At 36.0% G+C, this 22,169-nt stretch overlaps 1 protein-coding gene across 1 annotated transcript in view; it reads left to right on the forward strand.

Moving 5' to 3' along the window:
• Positions 1 to 22,169, forward strand: part of Ccdc171 (coiled-coil domain containing 171) — a gene marked incomplete at its 5' end in the record, with an annotated part of 359,501 nt that overhangs the window by 120,061 nt on the left and 217,271 nt on the right. Inside the window, 2 exon segments of the mRNA XM_013516391.1 lie at positions 1,481 to 1,985; positions 2,675 to 2,791. Of these exon segments, the coding sequence (XP_013371845.1) occupies positions 1,481 to 1,985; positions 2,675 to 2,791 (622 nt within the window).

Genomic DNA, 22,169 nt, shown 5'->3' on the forward strand with positions numbered 1-22,169 from the left:
TCATTATGGGGTTCTAAACCCATGTCCTTCTCTGAGCTTAACCTTCTCAGGGGACCTCTTTCTCACCCACTCCCTGTCTGTGTCATGTCTCCCAGAGACATGGCTGTCTCTCTCCCAGTCACGCTGGGAGGGTAGTAAGGGGAGCCCTGAAGTGAATCTGTGTTTTAGTTATTCTGAGTCCTAGATCTGAATAACCAACCCTTTCCTGAAGTGGCACCTGATTAAACACTCTTTGGCAGTATGGCTGGGCTCTGTCATATGGAAGAAGTCACCCTAGAGCAAACCCCATACTGCTTTTGCAGGTCACACTGGCTGGGGGGCTCTGTCTCTGTTTTTCCCTGGATCTCCCAGCCCTGGGCACTTAGCACACTTCTGGGGAGCCAACTTCCTCTTGCTGCGAGCTGGAGAGGGCGTGCAGATTGTTTCGTTCTTTTCTCTGAATTGTGGATTGTCTTTCCAACTTCCCTGTAGCTTCTAATTTTTTCCTGTCAGTTTCTTCCTGATTCCTGGCAATCTACCCTTCTCTTTTTCTTTTCCAAGTTGTTATTTTCCAGTGTCTGGATTCCAGATCTCAGGCTGAATTTTGCTATCTATTACTACTCCACCATTTTCGTTCTCCCCATCTCAGCAGTACCTTAAAGCTTACACATAAGATTTCAGAGAGAGAGAGACAGAGAGAGTGTTCATTTTCTAGTGATTAAAATAGAGTTCTCAAGTTAAATTTTCTTTTTGTTTCAAGTTAAATTTTGAAATGTAAGAACTTCATTAGGCAAAAAGGATTAGATAGCTGCTGAGGCTCAGCTCACAGTTAGTATTTCCTCCCACTACCAGAGCCTCTCCGTGTACAGCCTTCTGTCTTGGGAAGGTGAGAAAGAAACTGAAACAGGAGGCTGTGCTATGAGGTAGCCAGCTCCTTCTCATCAGTAAATGACAATCAAGTGCTGTTTCTCCTGTCACAGATTTAACCCTTTGTTCATTTTGGCAAAAGGTAGTGCCTTTTTATGAATATGAAAGCCTCTTCTGGCAGTATGATTTCTGTTTAAAGGCAGGAAATAAAAGGAATTGCAAAAGAAATTACACAGAGAAAGCACATTTTCTTTTTTTTTTTAATGTATAATTATGCACAAGTAATTCAGAAAGTACTTTTTTATGTGTGTAGTTCATTGAAAGCTTCTGTGTAAGTGGATTTAAAAATCAGTGTACACATTCAGGCCTAAGCTGTTTCTTTTAAAATTTTTATTTTATTGGTACATTTTAGATATACATAATGATAACATTCATCATAGGGAATTTATACCTATATGGCTTACTGTTGCTGTTTGTATCTTTTTCTGTGTATCTTATATAGCTTTTGGATATTTTAGAAATGGATCTTTTAAGGAAGAAGTAGTAATGTTGGCAAAAGTTTATTTTTTGTATAAAAGATAAATTAATAAAATGCTCATTTCATAATCAAATAAATTATTTGACATCTTTTTAGAAATTTCAAGAAATTGCAGAAAAAAATATGGACAAACTGAACTGTATTGAAAAGTCACACGAACAGTTGATTCTTGAAAATTCACATTTCAAAAATGTGTTGTCAAAGACTCAAAGGGAACAGACATCCTTGCTGGCAGCCTGTGCATTGATGGCTGGTGCGTTATATCCCCTGTATAGCAGATCGTGTGCCTTATCTACACAGAGAGACTTTCTCCAGGAGCAGGTCAACACCTTTGAATTGTTCAAATTGGAAATTAGAACCTTAGCCCAAGCATTGTCGGCAGTAGAGGAAAAGAAGCAAGAGGAAGCCAAGATGAAGAAAAAAACATTCAAAGGATTCATACGTGTGTTCCGGAAAGGTGTTATTGTAATTTTGGCAGCCAACAGACTCAAGATTTTGGGCCAGTCATGTGCCTCTCTTTTTACTTGGATGGAAAGTTTCAAAGAAGGCATAGGCATGTTAGTGTGTACAGGAGAGCCCAAAGACAAGCATAAATTTCCAAGTAAGATAATTTGAGCTTTTAAAAATATAATTAGGTGTATGAAGCATTTAAAATATAATGTCACGGCAAATCCTATAACTTAGTTCTGTACCTGTGTAGACACATAGTGTTTATATGGATAAGTATATATTTTTAGATAAATCAGGCTCTTGGTATTTTTGTCAGTCGATTAAAATATAAAGATAAAATGTGTATAAGTTTGACATTGTTTAGCTTGATTATATTGAATCTTTTTTGTAATAAAGCAAAGAGCTTTAAATTAAAATAATCCAAAACAGCCCTATTTAAAAGTATCAGTATAATTTAACTTTTTATGAATCAGTATAAAATGGTGAGAGTTAAAAAAATCTGTTGCAGACTTGTATGAAAATACTACAAATGTAAATTTTCTAGCTAACATTTTTTTTACATGCTTGACTTCTGAAGAAACAATAGATTCAGTTGTTAACTTTTTAAAAAAGACTGTCAAGCAATATGAATAAAATGAAGGGAAACTTCTCTTTTTCCAACCCTGAATAGTTACTTATGACTGAGTCAATCAAATCTAACATTTCTTATATATTTTTTTCCATGCCAGTGTTCTGCACACAGTTTGATTTGTTGCTTAAGTAGCTGAACACTGTAATGAACTTTATATATGGATTGTAAGAGCTTCTGTAGCATTTCAGATGGTGTTTCCATTTTTGCAGAACATCAGAAGGAGCAGTCACGTTGCTTACAAGCACTCAGTTGGCTCACAAGTTCTGATCTTCTTGCTGCGATAATCACTTCTATGGCTGAGTTACAAGAGGTCATTAGTAAAACAGGTATGATTTCGCCTTCTGTGTCCTTGCAAATATTCTTAAAAGCAAATGTCCAGAAATTGTTTATGGCATAAATGCTAATAAACCATCTGGGAAGAAAATGTATGTGTTTTTACCTTTTTTTAGTGATTCAAATTGTATGATATATTTGTGTAAAAGATTCAGTGAAATTAGTTTTCTTGGCACTGGAAGAAATGATATATAATTAACTAATTAAACTATGCTATTGGACTAATTATGGTCATTTCAGAAATATTAATAGTAAAAATAATACAATGTTTATGTTCAGACTTTTTTGCTTAATGAAATGTAACCATCAATGAAATGATGTCAGATGTAATTAAATTTGTTACATAATTCTCTGTAATTCTGAATCATTCATTGTGATTTCAAGTATCTAAGCCAAGAGTTTTCTAGTAGAAAACTTTTGACTCAGGTTATTTTGAGGTGTGGCCATTGATGTGGGTGAGTCATACTTTTTTACTATATTGGCATGACCATAACATACTGGGTTTGAGTCTGAAGTAAAAACTTAATTCTTTTAAGAATTTTAGTATTACAGGTTCAAAGCAGAACTGTAGCATTCTTGAAAGAGCCTAATAGTTTTTGAATTTAGTTTAATAAGCTGATAATTTGTGTTATTCATAATCTTTATGTGAGGGGAACGTAAAAGTAGATTGCTTAAGCTGTAATTTTAATATTAATTTATTTAATGTAATTCTTTATCACTGTGATATATGTATATATCTTCTTAAATTAGGAGATAAAAGAAAAACACTTGAATTCACTTGGCCCTCTAGAAAGTATACGCAGTGATTATACAGCAGGAACGACAACTGATGTGCAACTTCAGGCATAATGCAGTCAAGGCTGGGATGTGAAAGTGCATGTGAGCTTCTGGAAGGTGCGCCTCAATGTGTGTTACGAGTATAGAGAAGATTGCAGCCTGGAACTACTGATTTAGCTGGGCCTAGAGTGACAGCAAGTTAAAGAGGAGAGAGAGCATTCAGATGAAGGAAGTTGGTTTAGCACAGATACAGAGGTGGGAATAAGCACCGGACTGGAAGAGGAGACATTAGAGGTCAGAATGGAAACACATGCCTAGCAGGCCTGGCTTCAGATAATGATTAATAAAGCGTATTTTAAAATTATATCTACATTGTAGGAAAACTATGATTTGAATCACATTATAGAGGTTTTATAAAATAAAGCAGTAATCTTCACACCCCCCATACCTACATCCCAACAGATGGCCCCTTGGAAGATCTTTAAAGTTTAAATCTTGATAGAGTGGTTTTTAAGAACAATATGTACAGGTAAGACCTATCAAGTAGAAGATATACCAGGGGTATGGCTTTGAGTCCCTGCCTACCTTCAGGAACAGAGCTACCTTTTATAGCAGACCAAGCTCTGCCCCAAACAGCTTGAGGAAATAACAAGTTCAGGGAAACTTACTTTAAAGGAAGTCAGTAAATGTTTTTTGGCTAAGAAACACAAATTAGGGGACAATAAGTGATCAGAGGGAACAAATGTTTGTTGTGTCAGGCCTGAGACATATCAGAAAGGTTATGGTCTGGACAGTGAACTAATTGAAAATTATTGGATTGATACAAAAATGATCAGTGTGCACCTCCTGCAGAGATAATTTGCCCATTTAGGCTTACAGAATAATTTTCCAAGCATGGTAAAAGATTTATGTATTATGCCTTCCAGGTAATGTATTTTCATTACCAGTGTATTCTAGTAGTAGAACTTTCAGATGGTTTAGCAGGAATGATGGGAACATATTTTCAGACACTTAGAGGTAAATGAATGGTAATCAGCAGATAATGATAATAAATGCGAGGAAAGCCATAGCAGGTTACATAGTTACGCATTTATAATTTAGGTTTACCACTAATCTAAATAGGTAAGCAGTATTAATAGTCAAAAAAGTGTTAGTTACCAGTTTTGTGAAACTGTCAAGTTATTTAACTTTATTAGGTTTCAGATTCATAAGTCTGAAATTTATAAGTGAAGATAGTATCTCCTTCCAATGGCTGTTTTTAGAATTTAATGAAATAACACTTGCTGAACATCTTATACATTATCTGGCATGCAGCGAGGACTAAAAATGGCTATTCCCTTACCACGATGCTCACCATGAAAATAATATGTGGCATTAATGAATGTACACACATTTTTATACACTTTAGGGTATACTAATAATCATTTTTTCTATGCTGAAATTGCTAACATTTGCCTGACTTTGAATATTGGTTCTGACAGTAGTTACATGACTTTGGACAAGTTGAATTTGTTGTGCCTTGGTTTTCTTATCTGTAAAGTAGGAGTTTAGAAGACTAAGTTAGTTTGTAAAGTGCTTAGCATAGTCTCTGTTTAGTAGTTTTCTTCCTTTGCTTAGTTAAAATATTAGCTATTGTTATTCAACGTATTAAAATAATAGACATTTCATAAAAATATAGATCAAGTGAAATACATTGGTTTGTCTTAACCAAATTGCCTTTCTCAAGGCAATTTATATATTATGTAATTATTTAAAGATGTAATTATTTAAAGCTCTGAATTATTTAAAGATGGTTTTGCTATAACTTACTGAAGATCAAGGAGAAATTTCTTGTCTGAATACAGTGATATTGTATGGTAGGTGATGTCACAGCTTTACCTTCTTTATAATTAATAGAAGTTCTCACTTTAAGTAGCTTAATCAAATAAGGTTCCACTCTTAAATAATAGGAATCCTAGAGGTATGTAGAAATTCATTCTGTCTTTCTGCTTTGCCATCCTTAGCACCTTGAATTTGTGCCTCTTAGTTATAAGGTAGTACTGATGCCTTCATCAGGATTTTTGGGCAGGGAGGAAAGGGAAAGGTAAAATGTGAATCCACTTACACATTGTTGGTGGGAATGGCAGCGATACAGCTGCTTTGGAATAGAGCCTGGTAGTTCCTTGAAGTGTTAAACATAGAGTTACCCTGTGAACTATGTCACCATGTAGAAAGTCTGGCCATGTTGAAATTGTCTCTGTGCCAGCACCGGGGAAGTAGTTGTTGCCATCATCATGAGGAAGCTGCACAATAGTTTAGTGTTAAAAATCTAGCCCGCCTCCTGTTCCGTTTTGTTTTTTGGAGACAGGGTCTCACTATGGAGTCTAGGCTGCCCTTGAACTTGCTGTATACTCCAAGGTGATCTTAAACTTGCTGTCTTCCTGCCTTAGACTTCTGATGACTGATTTTTACTTGATTACATTCCTAAGTGTGTATCTCAGAGAAATGAAGATCTGTACCCATACAAAAACTTCAGGCCAAATGTTCATAGCATTAATATGAATAATAGTAAAAAAAAAAAGACAACCCAAAAGATCCTCCCAGTTGATGAATGGATAGCTATTCAACGGATGAAATTTTACTAGCCCATAAAAAGGAATGAAGTATTGTTATGTGCAGGGCCTGGGTGAACCTTGAAAACATGAGGACAAGTGAAGAAGCTAGTCACAGTGAGGTCACATGTGTTGTATGATTCCATTCATTTGAAATACCCAGATTAAGGGATCTAATGACAGAGTAAATTAGTGGTGACAACTAATAGCCATAAGGATGGGGGGGCCGAGGGATATGGGAAGTGACTGCTTACAGGGATGGAGGTATTTTGGGGTGATAAAATGTTATAAAACTGATACGATGACTGCACAGTTCTGTCAATATACTAAGAAGCATTGATTTGTATACTTCAGATGTGTGGTGTTAATTATGTCTCTAGAAAGCTTTTTAAAATGTAAAGGCACGTGGCTGCTGGATATATCCCTTTATACCACGAAGGCAAAACATTCCCCAAAGCCCACCTAGCAGGCTTTTGTTATTATTTCCTTGACCTGAAGAGGTCACATGGCCATCCCTAGCTAGCTAGAACTAGCAAGAGAAAAGGGAAAGTGTGATGGATTGGATCAGCTGATTAACAATGTCTGCAGTAGAGAGGATACATTTTTAAAAAAAGTAAATATTTCCTATTAACACTATAACTACCATCCTTTCCCAGTTATGAAAGAATTCACAAAAGATAACCTACCAGAACAAACTGTCTTTTATCATTAGATCACTCCACAGTGGTTAACTCTTATGCTGTCCTCTCCCTCCCTTCCCCTTTCACTCTTTCTCATTTTTCCTCTTTCCTCCCGTCCTTATCTGGGTGAAAATTTAAACAACCTAAATGTCAGGACTGTGTATTGGTAGCATCATTGTGACTCAAGTGCTTTTAGCCTCAGGAAAACTGTGGTGCATGTTTTTAAATACCAAATAGTAGCTTTGAATATATTAAATAATAGTTGCATTGCCTCTTCTACTATCTTTTCCCTGAGACTTAAAAAATTCAGTAAGTGACCTTTTAAAAAGTAGGTGTGTATCTATTTAGGGTAAATTCTGAATTATGCACATGCTAGCATATAGGAGAGAAAATGTACTCCTAAACATGTTGAATGTGCAGTGTTGATTAAGTGTATGGCTTTAGATTTGCATCTGGACTCTATTGCTTGCTATTCTTGTGACACTGGCAAATTACTTAATCTCTTTCAGCCTCAGTGTCCCCAATATCCTGTAAAATTTAGCTAATAAAATTGTGTAGCTAATAGGATTTTTAGTAATAAAAGTAACTTGCTAAGTCAAGTCCTTCATGTATGTAAATACCCTGTAAATGTTCGTTATTTTATCTCTTTTTTGTGCATGAGATCTCATTGAAACTTAACATCACTTCTTTTTCATGGAAGTGGAAGCTCCATAATGGCAACTTGCATTCACTGCTCAGAAAGCGCTAAAGTTCTTAACTTTGATGATCCGTTGGTAGGCAGTGGGCAGAGACCCAGTTTCCATGTTGCCTTCATAAATACTGGGCAGGTGGCAGCCTTCTTGTCTTCTTTATAGTGGTTGCCCACTGGAGATAAATTGCCACTTCTAGGTATCCAAATGGTGTGCCTGCAAGAGCTCATTTACCTCAAACAGGGGAGAATGTTACTTCCTCTGAAGGACTGACCTATCAATCACTGTGGGAATAAAGAACCCTTAGATAGCTGAACTCTTTGATACGACTGGCCCAAGTTAAAATTTTAAAGATAGAAGTAAATGTGCTTATTTGCTTTGAAAAATCTCTGAACAAACATAAGTGATTTGAATAGAAGGTTAATATGTTTTGTTATACATTTCATGTGTAGTTGAATCCCAAGTATTTAGGAAATAGAAGAGCCAAATGCTGTGCATCCTTATTAGTACTTCTGAGAGCTTGCCTTTATTGCATACTTCTAGTTAACTTTCTAGAGGTCATAGCTACTCTTTCAGGCAAAATGCAGAAGCCTGCATTGTATTTACTTTAAGATTGAGGTTTCATATTTAGGAAGTTCAAAACAGTAAGAAAAGATTTATAGTCATAAAGAGTTACTGGTATATATTTAAAAGATTTAAGACTTTACAGAATCTTAACAAAATAATAAAAAGACCTTTATAGCTGGGCATGGTAGTGTATGCCTGTGATCCCAGCACTCAGGAGGCTGAAGCAGGAGGATCGCCATGAGTCTGGGGCCGGCATAGGCTACATAGTGAACTTAAGGACAGCCTGAAATACACAGCGAGACCCTGTTTCCACAAAAAGAAACAAAACCAAAAATAAACCCCTGCAAAACAACAAAAAGACCCTTGCTGCTTATAGTTGTGGTCCAAGGTCCACCAGCACGTACATCAAATCTCAGACCCTGCTTTAGACCGACATGATCAGAATCTACATTTTAACAAGACCTTCAGGTGATTTGTATGCACAGTAAAATTTGATAAACAGTGACTTAGAGGGTTTTATTTACGTTCTTCTTTATGACTTGAATTTTTTGCTTATTTGTTCAAAAATTTTATTGTACAGAATTTCAAGCATATAGAAAAGTTGAAAGAATTTTGGTGAACAGATACTTGGTTTTTAAATTATAATTTTTTGTCTTCCACAGTTTTTAAGAACAGTTCTTGAGGGGATAACTCATTTTTCAAAGTATTTGTGGCTATTTAAAATTTCAGGGTCACAGGGTTGCCAGAAGTGGAGGCGCGTGTTTGTAATCTCAGCACTCTTGGGGGTTTAAATACGAGGATTAAAAATCTGAGCCCAGTCCGGGCAGTTTTGTGATTTAATGAGACCTTTTCGCACTAAAGAAAAGGTTTAGGGGTCTAGTTCAGTGCAGAGGTCCTGGGTTCAGTGCCCAGTACCCCCCCCCGCCCCCAAAACACACGCATGGTCACAAGTGTTATGGAATGCATTTGTTAATGCAGATCTAAAACAGTGTATAAAGCCAAAATGATTTTAGGATGTACAGATGTCGCATGAACACATTTTGTAATTCAGAGGTAGTTTCTGGGTCACTGTTAAGAACCTGAAACTTTTTTAAAAGGATAATTTGAATATCCAGATATTATAGAACATACCAACATAAATCTTTCTAGATTTTATAAAAGAAAAAAATTATTTCCACTCAAATGTATACTACAATATTACACGTGTTTAGTAAAAAATTTTATCCAATTTTCCAGCAGAAAAATAGAGCAGCTTATAGTAATTTGCAAAAAATGACTATGTAATGTGAATTAAAATTTGAGCAAAAGAGTAGAGAGCAAATTCAAGCCAGGAATGTCACTGAAAGAGCCCTACAAATTTGTGTTTAAAGTTAGATCAAGGATTCATTTACCAGTGACATCTTTAAAAAGACCCCTAGAAGAAACCGTAGAGAAGTACCAATGATCTTGGGCTAAGATTAGATAGAAAGTTTTCTGTAGCTCTTAATTAAAACGGGATATTGTGTGACTGAATGAACAGTATACTCAGTAATACCAGACATAAGGCTCTTTGGTTTTTCTTTTAAAATCAAATGTATTAGCATATAATTTACACGTGATAAAATATACTCATTTAATTACAAAATTTGAGTTTGACAAAAAATGTATACACTAGAATTTATCAAGAAAATATATAGGGCATTTGCTTAACCTGTTTTCCCCTTCACCCACACCTAGCCCAAGGCAACCATTGATCCTTCTTCTGTCAGTTTAGAGCTTCATAAATTTCATAAAAAGTGGACTCACACAGTGCAAAAGAGTTTCGCTGAACTGGACAGGAACAGCTTCACAGGACTGTGCTCACAGCAGATACCACAAGTTCGAAGGTCCCCAGGACCACCTCCCTTCAAATCAGCTGGCTATAAATTAGGAATTGACACAGATGGTCTCAGCTTAGATAATGTGATAGAGCAGTGCACAGGACTTTGGAAAGTGCTATATTTAGGAGTGCAGTTTTATTATAGCAAAAGGAAAGAAATTAGAACCAGCCAGAGGAAGAGATGCATTGGGTAAAGTGGGAGGGCTCCATGTTTCTGTTTTTCTGAAGGCAAGTTATCTTGATATATGATAATGTACATGGAATATTACCAACCCAGGAAGTCCATCACAGCTTCAGGATCCAGAGTTTTAAACTGAAGCTTCATTATGTAGGTATGATTGGTTAAATCACAGACCACATTGTTAAACTCAATCTTTCCCTTGCTGTCTTCCCTGGATGTTGAACTGATATGATCTGGCTCGAAGCTCTCAGTTCTGTGGTCAGAATTGGTCTTCTGAATATGGCCAGCTCCTATTCTGAGTCATCTTATTTTTTTTTATTTTAAGAAAAAACAGAACATATTTTCATCACTAAGTAATAGAGATATAACAAGTTTTTATACGATATATCATTATCTTCAAAGTAGTTACTTAGTGCATGCCAGGAAAGATAATTACAAAAAGAAACAAATAATGAAGCAAACTTTCTTGTCAGCAAAATGAGATAAACTTTTAGTATGAATAAAATAAATTGAATATATATTGAAATATTTTAAAAACAATGGAATATGTAATTTGGGGAGGAATTTGATCTTCTCTTTCCTTCCTATTTATCTCTTTCCAAGATCTAGCTATTATAAATTGTGCTGCTGTAAACATGGGTATACATGCATATCTGTAGAATGATGATTTTAGCTGTTTGGGGAAGATGCTTAGGAGAAGAATAACTAAATTAAATAGGTGTTCTACTTTTAGCTTTATGAGGAATCGCCACACTGACTTAAATAGTGGTTGTACTAGTTTACATTCCCAACAGTAGTAGAGTTCCTATGTCCTCATATTCTTGCCAGAATTTGTCATTTTTAGTTTTTGGTAATAGCCATTCTTTCTCAGGTAAGAAGGTACCTCACTGTAATTTTAATTTGCATTTTCTGATGGCCAGAGATGATGAGCAAGTTTTTCATGTATTTATTGGCCACTTCTACTTCTTGTGAAAAATGTCTATACATTTTGGTTGTCCAGTTTTTGATTGGGTTTTTTATTTTTGGGGGCGTCTAATTTTTTTGAGTTCCTTATATACTCTTTATATTAGTCTTCTCTCTGTGTAATAACTGGCAAAAATTTTCCCCTGTTTTGTAGACTGTCTCTTTACTCTGTTGGTTGTTTCTTTCATGAGCTGAAGCTTTTTAATTTGATACGATTCTATTTGTCGATTCTCAGTATTTCTCCTTGTGCTATTGATGGTCTGTTCAGAAAGACCTTGCCTATGTTGTACCTATTTTATCTCACTACAGTTTATTTCTGTTTTAATGTTTAGATCTTTGACCCATTTTGATTTTAGTTTAGTACATGGTGAGATATATAGATCTAGTCTTAATCTTCTGAATGCAGATATCCAGTTTTCCAAGCACCATTTATTAAAGAGGCTGTCTTTCTTCCAGTGTATGTTTTTGATTCCTTTGTCAAAGATCAAATACCTGTATGTGCCTGGGATCATTTCTGCTTCTTCTGTTTTGTTGCATTGGTCCAGATGCCTATTTTTGTGCCAGTACCATACTGTTTTAATCACTGTAGCTTTATAGTGTAAGTTCAAGTCGGGGTGGGTTTTCCACCTGCTTTGCTTTTGTTACCCACAATTGCTTTTGCTATTCTGGGTATCTTCTGATTGTACATAAATTTTAGGATTATTTTTTTCTAGCTCTGTGAGAAATGACATCAGTATATTGATTGGGAGTGCTATAAATCTGTATTTAAGGTTTAGAAATATAGCCCTTTTGATTATATTGGTTCTGCCTATCCAGGAACAGAGGATATTTTCTATTTTTTGATGTTTTCCTGCATTTTCTTGTTCAGTCTAATATAATTTTCCTTATTGAAACCTTTTACTTTCTTAGTGCAATTCCTAATTATTTAATTTTTTTGATGCTGTTGTGAATTGTATTGTTTTACTAATTGTGTTTTCATTGAGTCCATTATTAGTGTATAGAAATTCTAGTGATTTTGGCATATTTATTCTGTATCCTGCTACATGGCCTAATTTGGTTACAATTCTAGAAGCAGTGAAATTTTTCGGGTCTTGTAAGTACAGGATCATGTCATCTGCGAAAAATAATTGACTTTGTCCTTTCCTATATATATATATATTTCATATTTTATATTTATATTTATAGTTATATATGCCTTTTATTTCTTTCTCTTGCCTGACTCCTATGGATAATGTTTCAAGGAGTATGTTGAACAGTAGTGATGATAATGGACAACCTTGTCTTGTTACTGATTTTAGAGAAAGGCTTTTGGTTTTCCCCATTTAATATGATGGCAGTAAATTGGTCATAAATGGCTTTTATCATGTTGCTATATAAACTGTCTATACCTATTTTCTTTAGTGTTTTTTAAAATCATGAATAGATTTTTGGATTTTGTCAAAGGGTTTTTCTGCATCTGTTGAGATGATTATGTGATTATTGGTCTTTCTTTTTTATGTGATAAATTACACTTATTGATTTATATGTGTAAATCCTTGTATCCCTCAGAATAAGCCTATTAAGACATAGTGTCTATACCCATTTTCTTCATTTTTTTTATTACAAATGGATGTTGGGTTTTGTCAAAGGTTTTTTTCTGCCTCTATTGAGATGATGATGTGATTATTGTCCTTGCTTCTTTTTATGTGATGAACTACATTTACTGATTTATATGTGTTGAACCATCCTTGTATTACTCAGATGAAGCCTACTTGGTCATGGTGTATGATCTTTTTTATGATTTGTCACATTGTTTTCAGGTACCTTGTTAAGCATCTATGTTCATTAGAGAACTTGGACTATAGTTCCCTTTTTTGGTTGGATCCTTGTCTGGTTCTGGGATCAACATAATGTTAGCTTCTGAGATGATTTTGGAATTACTCTTTCCCTTTCAATTTCATTAAAAGGTTTGAGGAATATTGGTATTAGATCTTCCCTGAAGTTCTTGTAGAATTTGTCTGTGAATCCATCAGGTCCTGGGCTTTTCTTAGTTGGACAGTTTTTTTTAAATTACTGCTTCAATTTCATTGCTTCTTATTGGACTGTTCAAGACTTTTAAGTCTTCTTGGTTTAGTTTTGGCAATTCATATATATCTAGAAATCTCTCCATTTCTTCTAACTTCTTCAGTTGTTTGGCATACATGTTTGTGAAGAAATTGCTAATAATATTCTGGATTTTGGCAGTGTCTGTTTTCCATTTCTAATTGCATTAATTTGTGTCTATCTTTACCTTTTTTTTTTTATAAGATTGGCTAAGAGTTTGTCTATTTTATTTATTCTTTCAAAGAATCAGCTCTTTGATTCACTCATTTTTTTAAAGTATCCATTTCATTAATTTATGATGTGATCTTTATAACTTTCTTCTTTGAACAAGCTCTTGGTTTGGATTATTCTTGTTTTTCTAAGATCTTGAGATGCACTATTTGAGTATTTATTTGAGTTTATTCTAGTTTTCTGATGTGGGCATTCATTGCTATAAACTTTCCTTGTAGAACTACTTTCACTCTGTCACATAAATTCTGGTATATTGTACTGGCATTATCACTTAATTCTAGAAACTCCTATTTCTTCCTTAATTTCCTCTGTGACTTACTGATTATTCAAGAATGTGTTGCTTAATTTCCATATGTTTGCATAGTTTCTGTGTTATTGATTTCTAGTTTTATTGCACTGTGATCTGGTAATATGTATGGTAAAATTTCAATTCTTTTGAATTTGCTTAGATACACTTTATTCCCTAGTATGTGATCTATTTTGGTAGTACAGTAGGCCCCCAACTTACAAATGAGTTCCATTCCAGGAGAATGTTCAGAAGTCAAATATGTTTGTAAATGTGACAAAGTAAGTCTTATATATCTTTGACACAAATATACAATGTAAAGCAGGAAAAACCCAAACACATAATACTGTCTATACACAATTTTTGTTTCTACAGCTACCTTAAAATCGTGGTACATCATAGTACAACTATAAATAAATTATTTTTACTTTTATAATTACCTTAAAATGGTAAGGTAGACGTGCGAGCTACTTCTGCAATTTGTTTGCGTCTATGGATGTTCATAATGTGAGGCCTCTTAGTATGTCTGAAAGTCCACAACTTGAATGTTAAGTTGGGAACTTACGGTACCATGTGCAGCCAAAAGAACGTGTATTCTGTTGTTGGATGGGACACTGTATATAGTTGTTAAGCCCCTTTGTTCAAAGGTTTGGTTCAGCTCTGATATTTGTTGATTTGTTTTGTCTATTTGTGATAGTGGGGTATTGAGGTTCCCTCATTATAATCGTATTATTGTTTATCTGATCTTTAATGTCCATTAGAGTTTGTTTTATAAAGTTGGCACACCATGGCTTGGTGCATATATGTTTGTAATTGTTTTCTCTACCTGTTGCATAGTTCTATTAGTATGTAACGTCCTCCTTTGGCTCTTTTAATCAGCATTGGGTTGCATTCGACTTTGTCTGAAAATATAGTAGCTACTCTTGCTTGGTTTTGGATTCCTGTTGCATGGAATATTGTTTCCTATCCTATGACTTTTAGTCTGTTAGTTTATTTTTATGTTAAATGTGCTTCTTGTATATGCCATACCTTTGGATTTTGTTTCATGATCCATTTTGCTAACTTATATCTTTTGATTGGTAAGCTAAGCTATTTACATACATAGATATTGATTTATTCCTGTCATTATATTAATATCCTATTGCTGTTTTCCTTTCTTCTTAATTGCTAACCCTACCTGATGTGTTCATTTTGTTGGACTTTTTGTCATTGTTAGCTTCATTTTCTCCTTTTAGGATATCCTTCATAAGTTTTTGGGGTGTTGGTTTGGTGATCATGAATTTCGTTAGATTCTCTTTATTTTGGAAATACCTTACTTCTATATCAATTTTAGAAGATAGTTTTTCAGGATATAGCAGTCTGGGTTGGAAGTTTTATTTAAGAGGTTGAAACACTTCATTTCATGCTCTCCTTGCCTTTAAGGTTTGTGTTGAGAAATCTGTTGAAATTCTGAAAGGCTTTTCTTTTAGGGGATTTGTTACTTTTCTCTAATCTTTTAAGATTTTGTTCTCGTATTGTATTTTGAATATTTTATTATGTGGTGTAGAGGGTTTTTTTCCCTAGCTATTCAGAGTTCTGTAGGCTTCACTTATCTCTATCTTGAATTATTTTTCTATGTCTGGAAAGTTTTCTGCTATTACTTGTGTAAATAAGTTTTTTATGCCCTTTGTACTCTCTCTGTTTTTTTTACTAATTGCAGTTACTCTTGGTCCTCTTTGAGTCAACTAGGAGATGTTGGATCCTTTTTTATATTCTCCTACTATTTTTAATTGATGATTGACCACACCTGTTTTCTAGGTCTGACATCTGTCTTCACATTCGTCTGTTCTGCTATTCATACTTCCCATCATGTCTTTAATCTCCTGGATTTCTCTTTAGAACTTTCTTATGAATTTCTGTTCCTTTCTATGCTGGGCATTCATGCTTTACATCCCTTTCTTTACCTCCACTAATGGTTTATGAGCATCTTTTCTAGGTTCATTGATCTTTTATTTCATTATAGTCAATATATGATTAGTTATATCTTCTTTAAATTTTCCAAACACCTTACAGAACTACTTTATCTCTGTTGGTACTTTTTCATACCTATCTGCTATGTAGGTTATGATTTTCTTCTTCTCGATGCCTCTGGACCGATTTTGGGGGAGTTGGGAGTTTTTAGAGGCATTTTGTTTGTCTTTTCAAAGAACCTTGTCTTTTCATGTTTGTGGGGGTTTTGTTTATTTGTGCTGGAGTTTGCAGATTGGCCTAGTGCCCTGTTCTTTGGGAGAGAGCTACAGTATTGTTAATGATCCCTGCTCCCCAGCAGTCTGGGTATTGGTACAGAAAGAAAACCAGTTGCTGGCCACTGCTATGTTACTTTTTCTGTGGTGGTAAATTCAGTGACAGTGATGGCATCAAGGTCAATGGGATATTGACAAGCCCTAGGAACCACTCATAACAGCTGTTTAGCAAAACAAAAAGGAGTGACTTTAGTGAAGACATTTAGGTCCCCTTTATGCTAACCTGTAGTAATTCAGAGTACTGAGTTTTGCTGAGTGTTGGCAGCAGTGCCAGAGCTCAAACATACCTCTACACTGTGCACTACTTTCTTCAGGACCACCCCTCCGTCGATAGCTCCCACAGAACCTGGCTTTCTACAACAGACCAGGCCTCCTGAGCGTCCTGGCTTGAGCCTGGGTCCCCCAGGGGATCCCAGGAATTTCCTGTTTTGCTCCCTCTCCAAGCCTATCCCCCAAATCTGTCTCTTACCGGGTCTTTGTGGAAAGGTGTGAATTCAGTCCTGAAGTGAAACTCCTGGGTTTGGTCTCTTCTTAGATCAGCTCAGTCTGTTTGCTGTCAGCTCTGTTACCCTGTGCTGTGGAGAACCCAAAGGCGTCATGGAGCCTGGCGTCTCCTGACACTGGCGTGGGGCCAGTTGGTATTGTCCTCAGCTGGAAGTGGGGCATGTGCTTCCTAGGTTTTCTGGCCCTGGCACAGAGTTCTGGTGGGTGGCACTGTTGGACGAGGCTGAGGCGTGCCCTTCCTGGGACCTCCTTGGTCTGGTGCAGAGGTGGGGTGCATGCCTCTTCGGACTTCCTGGCACCTGTGTGGGGGTCTTGCAGACAGCAGTATCTTCTGAATCATCTTGCTAGCAAAAAAATCATATGTCCAATATAAATCATCTATTATAGTCTATCTGTAATCATCTATTGTAAATAATAATTCATATTATTTGGTGAGCTCTTAAGAAATCTACCATCAACATCAAAGACAATTCAGTGACTGCAGAAATTCCAAGATTTTAGAGATTATCTCCTAGAAGCTGGTAGAGTTCAGATCTCACTTTAGGTGAAGCCATATTTCTTAGTACGTATATACTATGTATTCTTTAATGTCTGGATTCTGTGCTTAGCATAATGTTTTCAGTATTCACCTGTGTTGTCAGTAACTGTAGCTTGTTTGTTTTTGTTGCTGAGTAGCAGTTCTAATGGCTATACCAATATTGATAGGCATTAAGAGTTGAGTTTACATTTTGATATTATAGACAAAGCTGATGAGAACATGCATGTACAAGTCTTTTTGCTAGATATATGTTTTTGTTGCTCTTGAATAAATAACTAAATTTGGAATTGCTGAGTTGGAAGCTTATGTTTTGCTTGAACAAGTGAGCCATGTATGTATCTGAAGGAGAGGAGAGGAAGGTGGGAAAGGGAGATTGTGCACAGAGGGGGCTGAGGTGCAAAGACCCTTGCAAAGGAGTAGGGTTGATGTTTTCGGAAGTGACAAGGAGGCTTTAGTGACGGATGCGTTGTCAGTGGGGAGAAAGAGGTGGAAAGATAAAGTCCAGGGAGGTAGCAAAGGTGGGATAAACACCTGCATACGCATTATGTAAGTCCTTGTAAAGTGGTAAGAGCTTCAGATTTTATTTTGCAGGAGATAAAATACCATTGGAAGGTTTTGAACACAAGAGTGATAAGGTCTGTTGTAACCTTTTCAAAGATATCGCTGGGAGATAAGGTTGTAGGTGTTAGGAGGTTATTGCAGTGTTTTGGGTAAGAATAAGGGTAGTGTGGCATAGCATAATGGTACTGAATATGGTAGTGATCAGAGTCTGGAAATATTCTGCAGGGTTGAAAGGTTTGCTGCTGAATTGAATGTGCGGTGTGAAAAACAGGCCTTTTGGAGGTAGGCATTTTGCCAGGTATGAACAATGGAAAGAGAGCAGGAAACTTGAAAGTATCTGCCAAAGAATAGTTACAATCATTGGGAGAAAAGTCCCTGTGGGTCTTCAGTGTTTAAACACTCCTTATGGGCAAACACTGACAGCTTTTGTTGCACATGCTGTCTTTTCAAGGACATTTATGTAGTGATCTTTCTTAGAAGATAATGCATCTTTCCAGAGCAGAAAAGATTGTTTAAAGGTAGTGTTTCTCCAGGTAAACGTTCGGCAGTTTTGTTTGCATCCCGTTGTGAAAGACTTGGGCTTCCTCAGGTCTGGCTTCCTCGGTGTAACACCAGTCTTCTACATGCGGGCTGGGCTGCTTCTGTGCAGTGCCATGGATTTAGTGTGGGGAGGGAAGAGGGGCTGATGTGAACATGAAGCCCACCCTGCTGCTTTTGCTGGGTATTGAACTCCCTTGTGTCTGCAATTCTTGTTGTTGTTGTTTTTTTTAAAATAACAGCTGTGGAATTTGTTAGCTTGAAAAGAGGGTGAAGTCTCAGGCCCTTCACAATTCTCAGCAACAGTGATGAATGATGTACTCTAAACTAATTAAGGAAGGTAGTGAGGACGTGGGAGATGGAGGCTCTGAAAAACTGATAGGGCCAGTCAGTGGAATGTAGGTTCTGGAGGGAACCATTGCAACCCCTGTATGAATGTATTATTATTATTAACCCCTACTTTATAAATGAGGAAAACAGAGCACAGACAATTCAAGCAATTTGATTAGGGGCACATAGCTAGCATTTGAACCCAGACAGTCTGGTTCCAAAGTTGGTTCTACTCGCAGTGCTGCTATTTTAGGATGTAAAAGAGTCCCATGTCATCAGTCCAGGTCAGGTGTGTTTTCTTTGCTTCCTAGATTTCCACTTTTTTCCAGTCCTCCAACTTCTAGGAAATGGGGAGGGAGGAGTCAAGTGAGGGTTAGTCATTCCCCGGTTTCGTCTTTACAGGATTGCCTCTGAAGCTCTTTTGTTCTTGGGGTTCCTCTTTCCCTTTCCAGAATGACCTCTGCTCTTTCCAACTCAGGTCTAGGAATTTATAACAGATGCACTAACTCTAGTGGCTCCGTACCACCCACTGTTGTTGTCCCACTTCCCACCCCATGTTTCTAAATGGCTTGTTTATGAAATCCCTTTCAGGTCCTGCTAATTTGATGGCCCATACGTTTCCCACTGGAACCCGAACTGATTTGTGACAGTTCTAAATAAGGTGTTGAGGAAACAAGTAACTAATGAGTGAGTGATAAACACTTTTGGAAATTTGTTACTTTCAGTCTCTGATTCAACAAAATGGAGAAGATCCTAATTGAGATATCAGTAGAAAAAGCAGTAAACATAAGTTTGACTGTAGATCCATGAGTGTTAACATGTAATTGGAGTTTAGGGAATTAAGTGACATGAGGGTAGCTATACTTCTATTTACTTTTTTATATGAATGATTTATCTATTTTCTTACATATATAAAACACAGAACAGGAAGGGAATTGATACTACATAGTGTTAATTTTGTAATAAGTAATATTTTTCCATGGTTATTAATTAGGTAATTAGGAAAAGAGTCATACCTGCCTTAATAAGAGATTCATTTAGCTCAGTGGTAGAGCGCTTGCCTAGCATGCAGGATGACCTGGGTTTGGTATCTAGCACTAGATAGATAAACAGATAGGAGGAGGCATTTAAAATAAAAAAAATTAATGTATACTTAATAAATACTGATCAAAAAGTTTTTATATCAATTATATATGCAACTAGTGATTATAATAACTTCATTTCATCTCATAGAGCCTTATTATGATGACAGGAAATAAACATATTTTCAGTCTTAATTTATATGCATATTTTGATTATAGAAAGTTAGGATAGTGAGTTTTATGGTACAATAACAGTATGTTTTCAGAAAGGGTAAAATGGTGAGATTTTGGGGAAGACAAAGGAGGTAAAATTTCTGATTATAAAAGAACTTCTTCATATATTTTAATATTTTTATCCTATTTTAAAAATTTGTATTAGCCCATGTGCTTAGTACCTAATTTCTTTGTGGGGAGGTGGTGCATGTAGATAACACATCTTAATTCTTTTCACTTTCTTTTCTTCTCTTCCCCATCTCTGGATCCCCTTCTATTTGCAAAAGATCTATCTCCTTGTTTCCAATATCTTTTATTTTGCTCCTTAAATTATTTATTTTTTTTTGGCTTTTCATAAGAGAAATCATATGATACTTAAGCTGTGTGTCTGATTTATTTCACTTAGTATTATGCTCTTAAGATGCGTCTGTTATATTTTTAAAATGCCTGATGATAAAGGCCAAATCTTTATGATACTAATATTCTGTTGGAGTGCCAGTATTTACAACAATACAGTGCCACCATTTACAACATCCAGAAATAGTATGCTTTATAACTAGTTAAACACATTGAATATTTTTAGATGTCAACTTAAAAATGTTTGAGGTCATATATATTCGCTTCCTGTCTTTGATTTAACAAGCTATCACAATCTTGACTTAAAACAGCGTGAATTTGTTTTCTTAGACTATTGTGATCACAAGTTTGAGTAGGTCCTGTTAGGCTAAACTAGAGGTATTTGCAGGCCCGGATTCCCTCCTAAGGTGACAGGGTTGAATCTGTTTCATTTTCTGTCTTCTAGCAACCTCGGTAGCTACCATCTTCAGACCCTTCTCTGACTCTGCTTTTTCCACTTTAAGGGACCCTCATGATTATGCTGGGCCCACCCTAATAGTAAACAGAATCTCATCTTTTACATTTAGCAGATTAAAACTTTATTTTCATTTTGCTATACAACACAGTTTCATGGGATCCAGGGATAGAATGTGAACATCTTTGGGGCAGAGCATTATTCTGCCTACGGTAGCATACATAGTTAAAATAATGGTACATTACTGACGAAGTTTGAAACCACCTTCCTGCTCATTCTCTCTTTGCCATTTGGTGGTACTAAGGACTTCCTCTTTCTGAATTCACTTGATGTCCATGACATCACTCCTGTTCCTCCTCTTTCCGTAGCCTTTGTGGACTTTTCTTGAGCCTGTCCCTTTGGTGTATGTCTGCCTAGTGGTTCTTTCTTTCTCTTTTTGTTTTAAAAATATTAATATATGTAATGGTTGATACATTGTGTCAACTTGAGAAGTTTAGAAGTTTAACTAAGTGACTCAGCGGGGGCCAGGGTCCTCACTTTGTAAGCATCCTGAGCCTGTGCAAAAGGAGGGCGGGGAGACGTTGTGGGTGCTGTACCTGCCCCAAGGTGAGAGGGCTTGTTATCCCCCTTTCCTGTGCTCTTGCTGCTTTTGCTGTCTTCTGCCACCTTAAAGTGTTGCCTCTGTGTCCTGCCTTGGAGCCGGCTGAGTATGGACTGAACCTCCACAAACCGTGAGCTACATTAAACCCTTCCTTTTAAAGTTTTCGGCGTTGGGTATTTTGTGCTAGCAATGAGAAAAGTAACCAAGACAGCATGTTTTTGTGATACATAGTGATTACATTCATCTTGGGGGATTGATACATATACATGTAACGTCTTGATCATTTTTTATTTCCCCTCGCCTTTCTTCCTTCTTCTCCTAGATCTCTTACCATTTTTGGAGTCTACCTTCCTGTTGCTTAGTGTGTCTCTTTTTTTTGCTCTTTCTTTATATTTTGGGTCTGTCATCATTGAAAACATGCAATATTTAACCTTCCGTGTCTGACTTGTTTTACTTGGTATTATGATCTCAAGATCCATCTATTTTTTTTCTACAAATGACATAAATTTATCATTTTTTATAGCTGAGTAGTACTCCATTTTATATTTATATCACATTTTTAAAAAACCATCCACTGATGGTCATGTAAGGTAGTTTCATGATTTAACTATTTTGAATTGTACTGCTATAAACATAGGTGAGGAAGGTACCAGGAAGAGGTGTAGTTGGATCAAATGAAATTTCTCTCTTTAGTTTCTTGAGGAATCTTTAAACTGATTTCCATAGTGGTTGTACTAGATTACATTTCCACCAGCAATGTAGAAAGGTTCCTCGTCTATACAGCCTTGCCAACATTTGTTATTTTTTGAGTCATTGATAATAGTTCTTACTGGAGTGGGGTGGTGTTAATTTTACCTGAATGTTATTTTAACTTACACTTCTCTAATGGCCAAAGATGGTGAGCGTTTTTTTCTTGTGTATATTGGCCATTTATATTTCCTTCTGAGAGGTATCTGTTTTTTTTAATTGCCCATTTTTTTTTTTTTTTTTTTTTTGTTATTGGTATT

The sequence above is a fragment of the Chinchilla lanigera genome, unplaced genomic scaffold (genome assembly GCF_000276665.1).
Source record: "Chinchilla lanigera isolate Chin_1 unplaced genomic scaffold, ChiLan1.0 scaffold00033, whole genome shotgun sequence".
NCBI classification, from domain to species: Eukaryota; Metazoa; Chordata; class Mammalia; order Rodentia; family Chinchillidae; genus Chinchilla; species Chinchilla lanigera.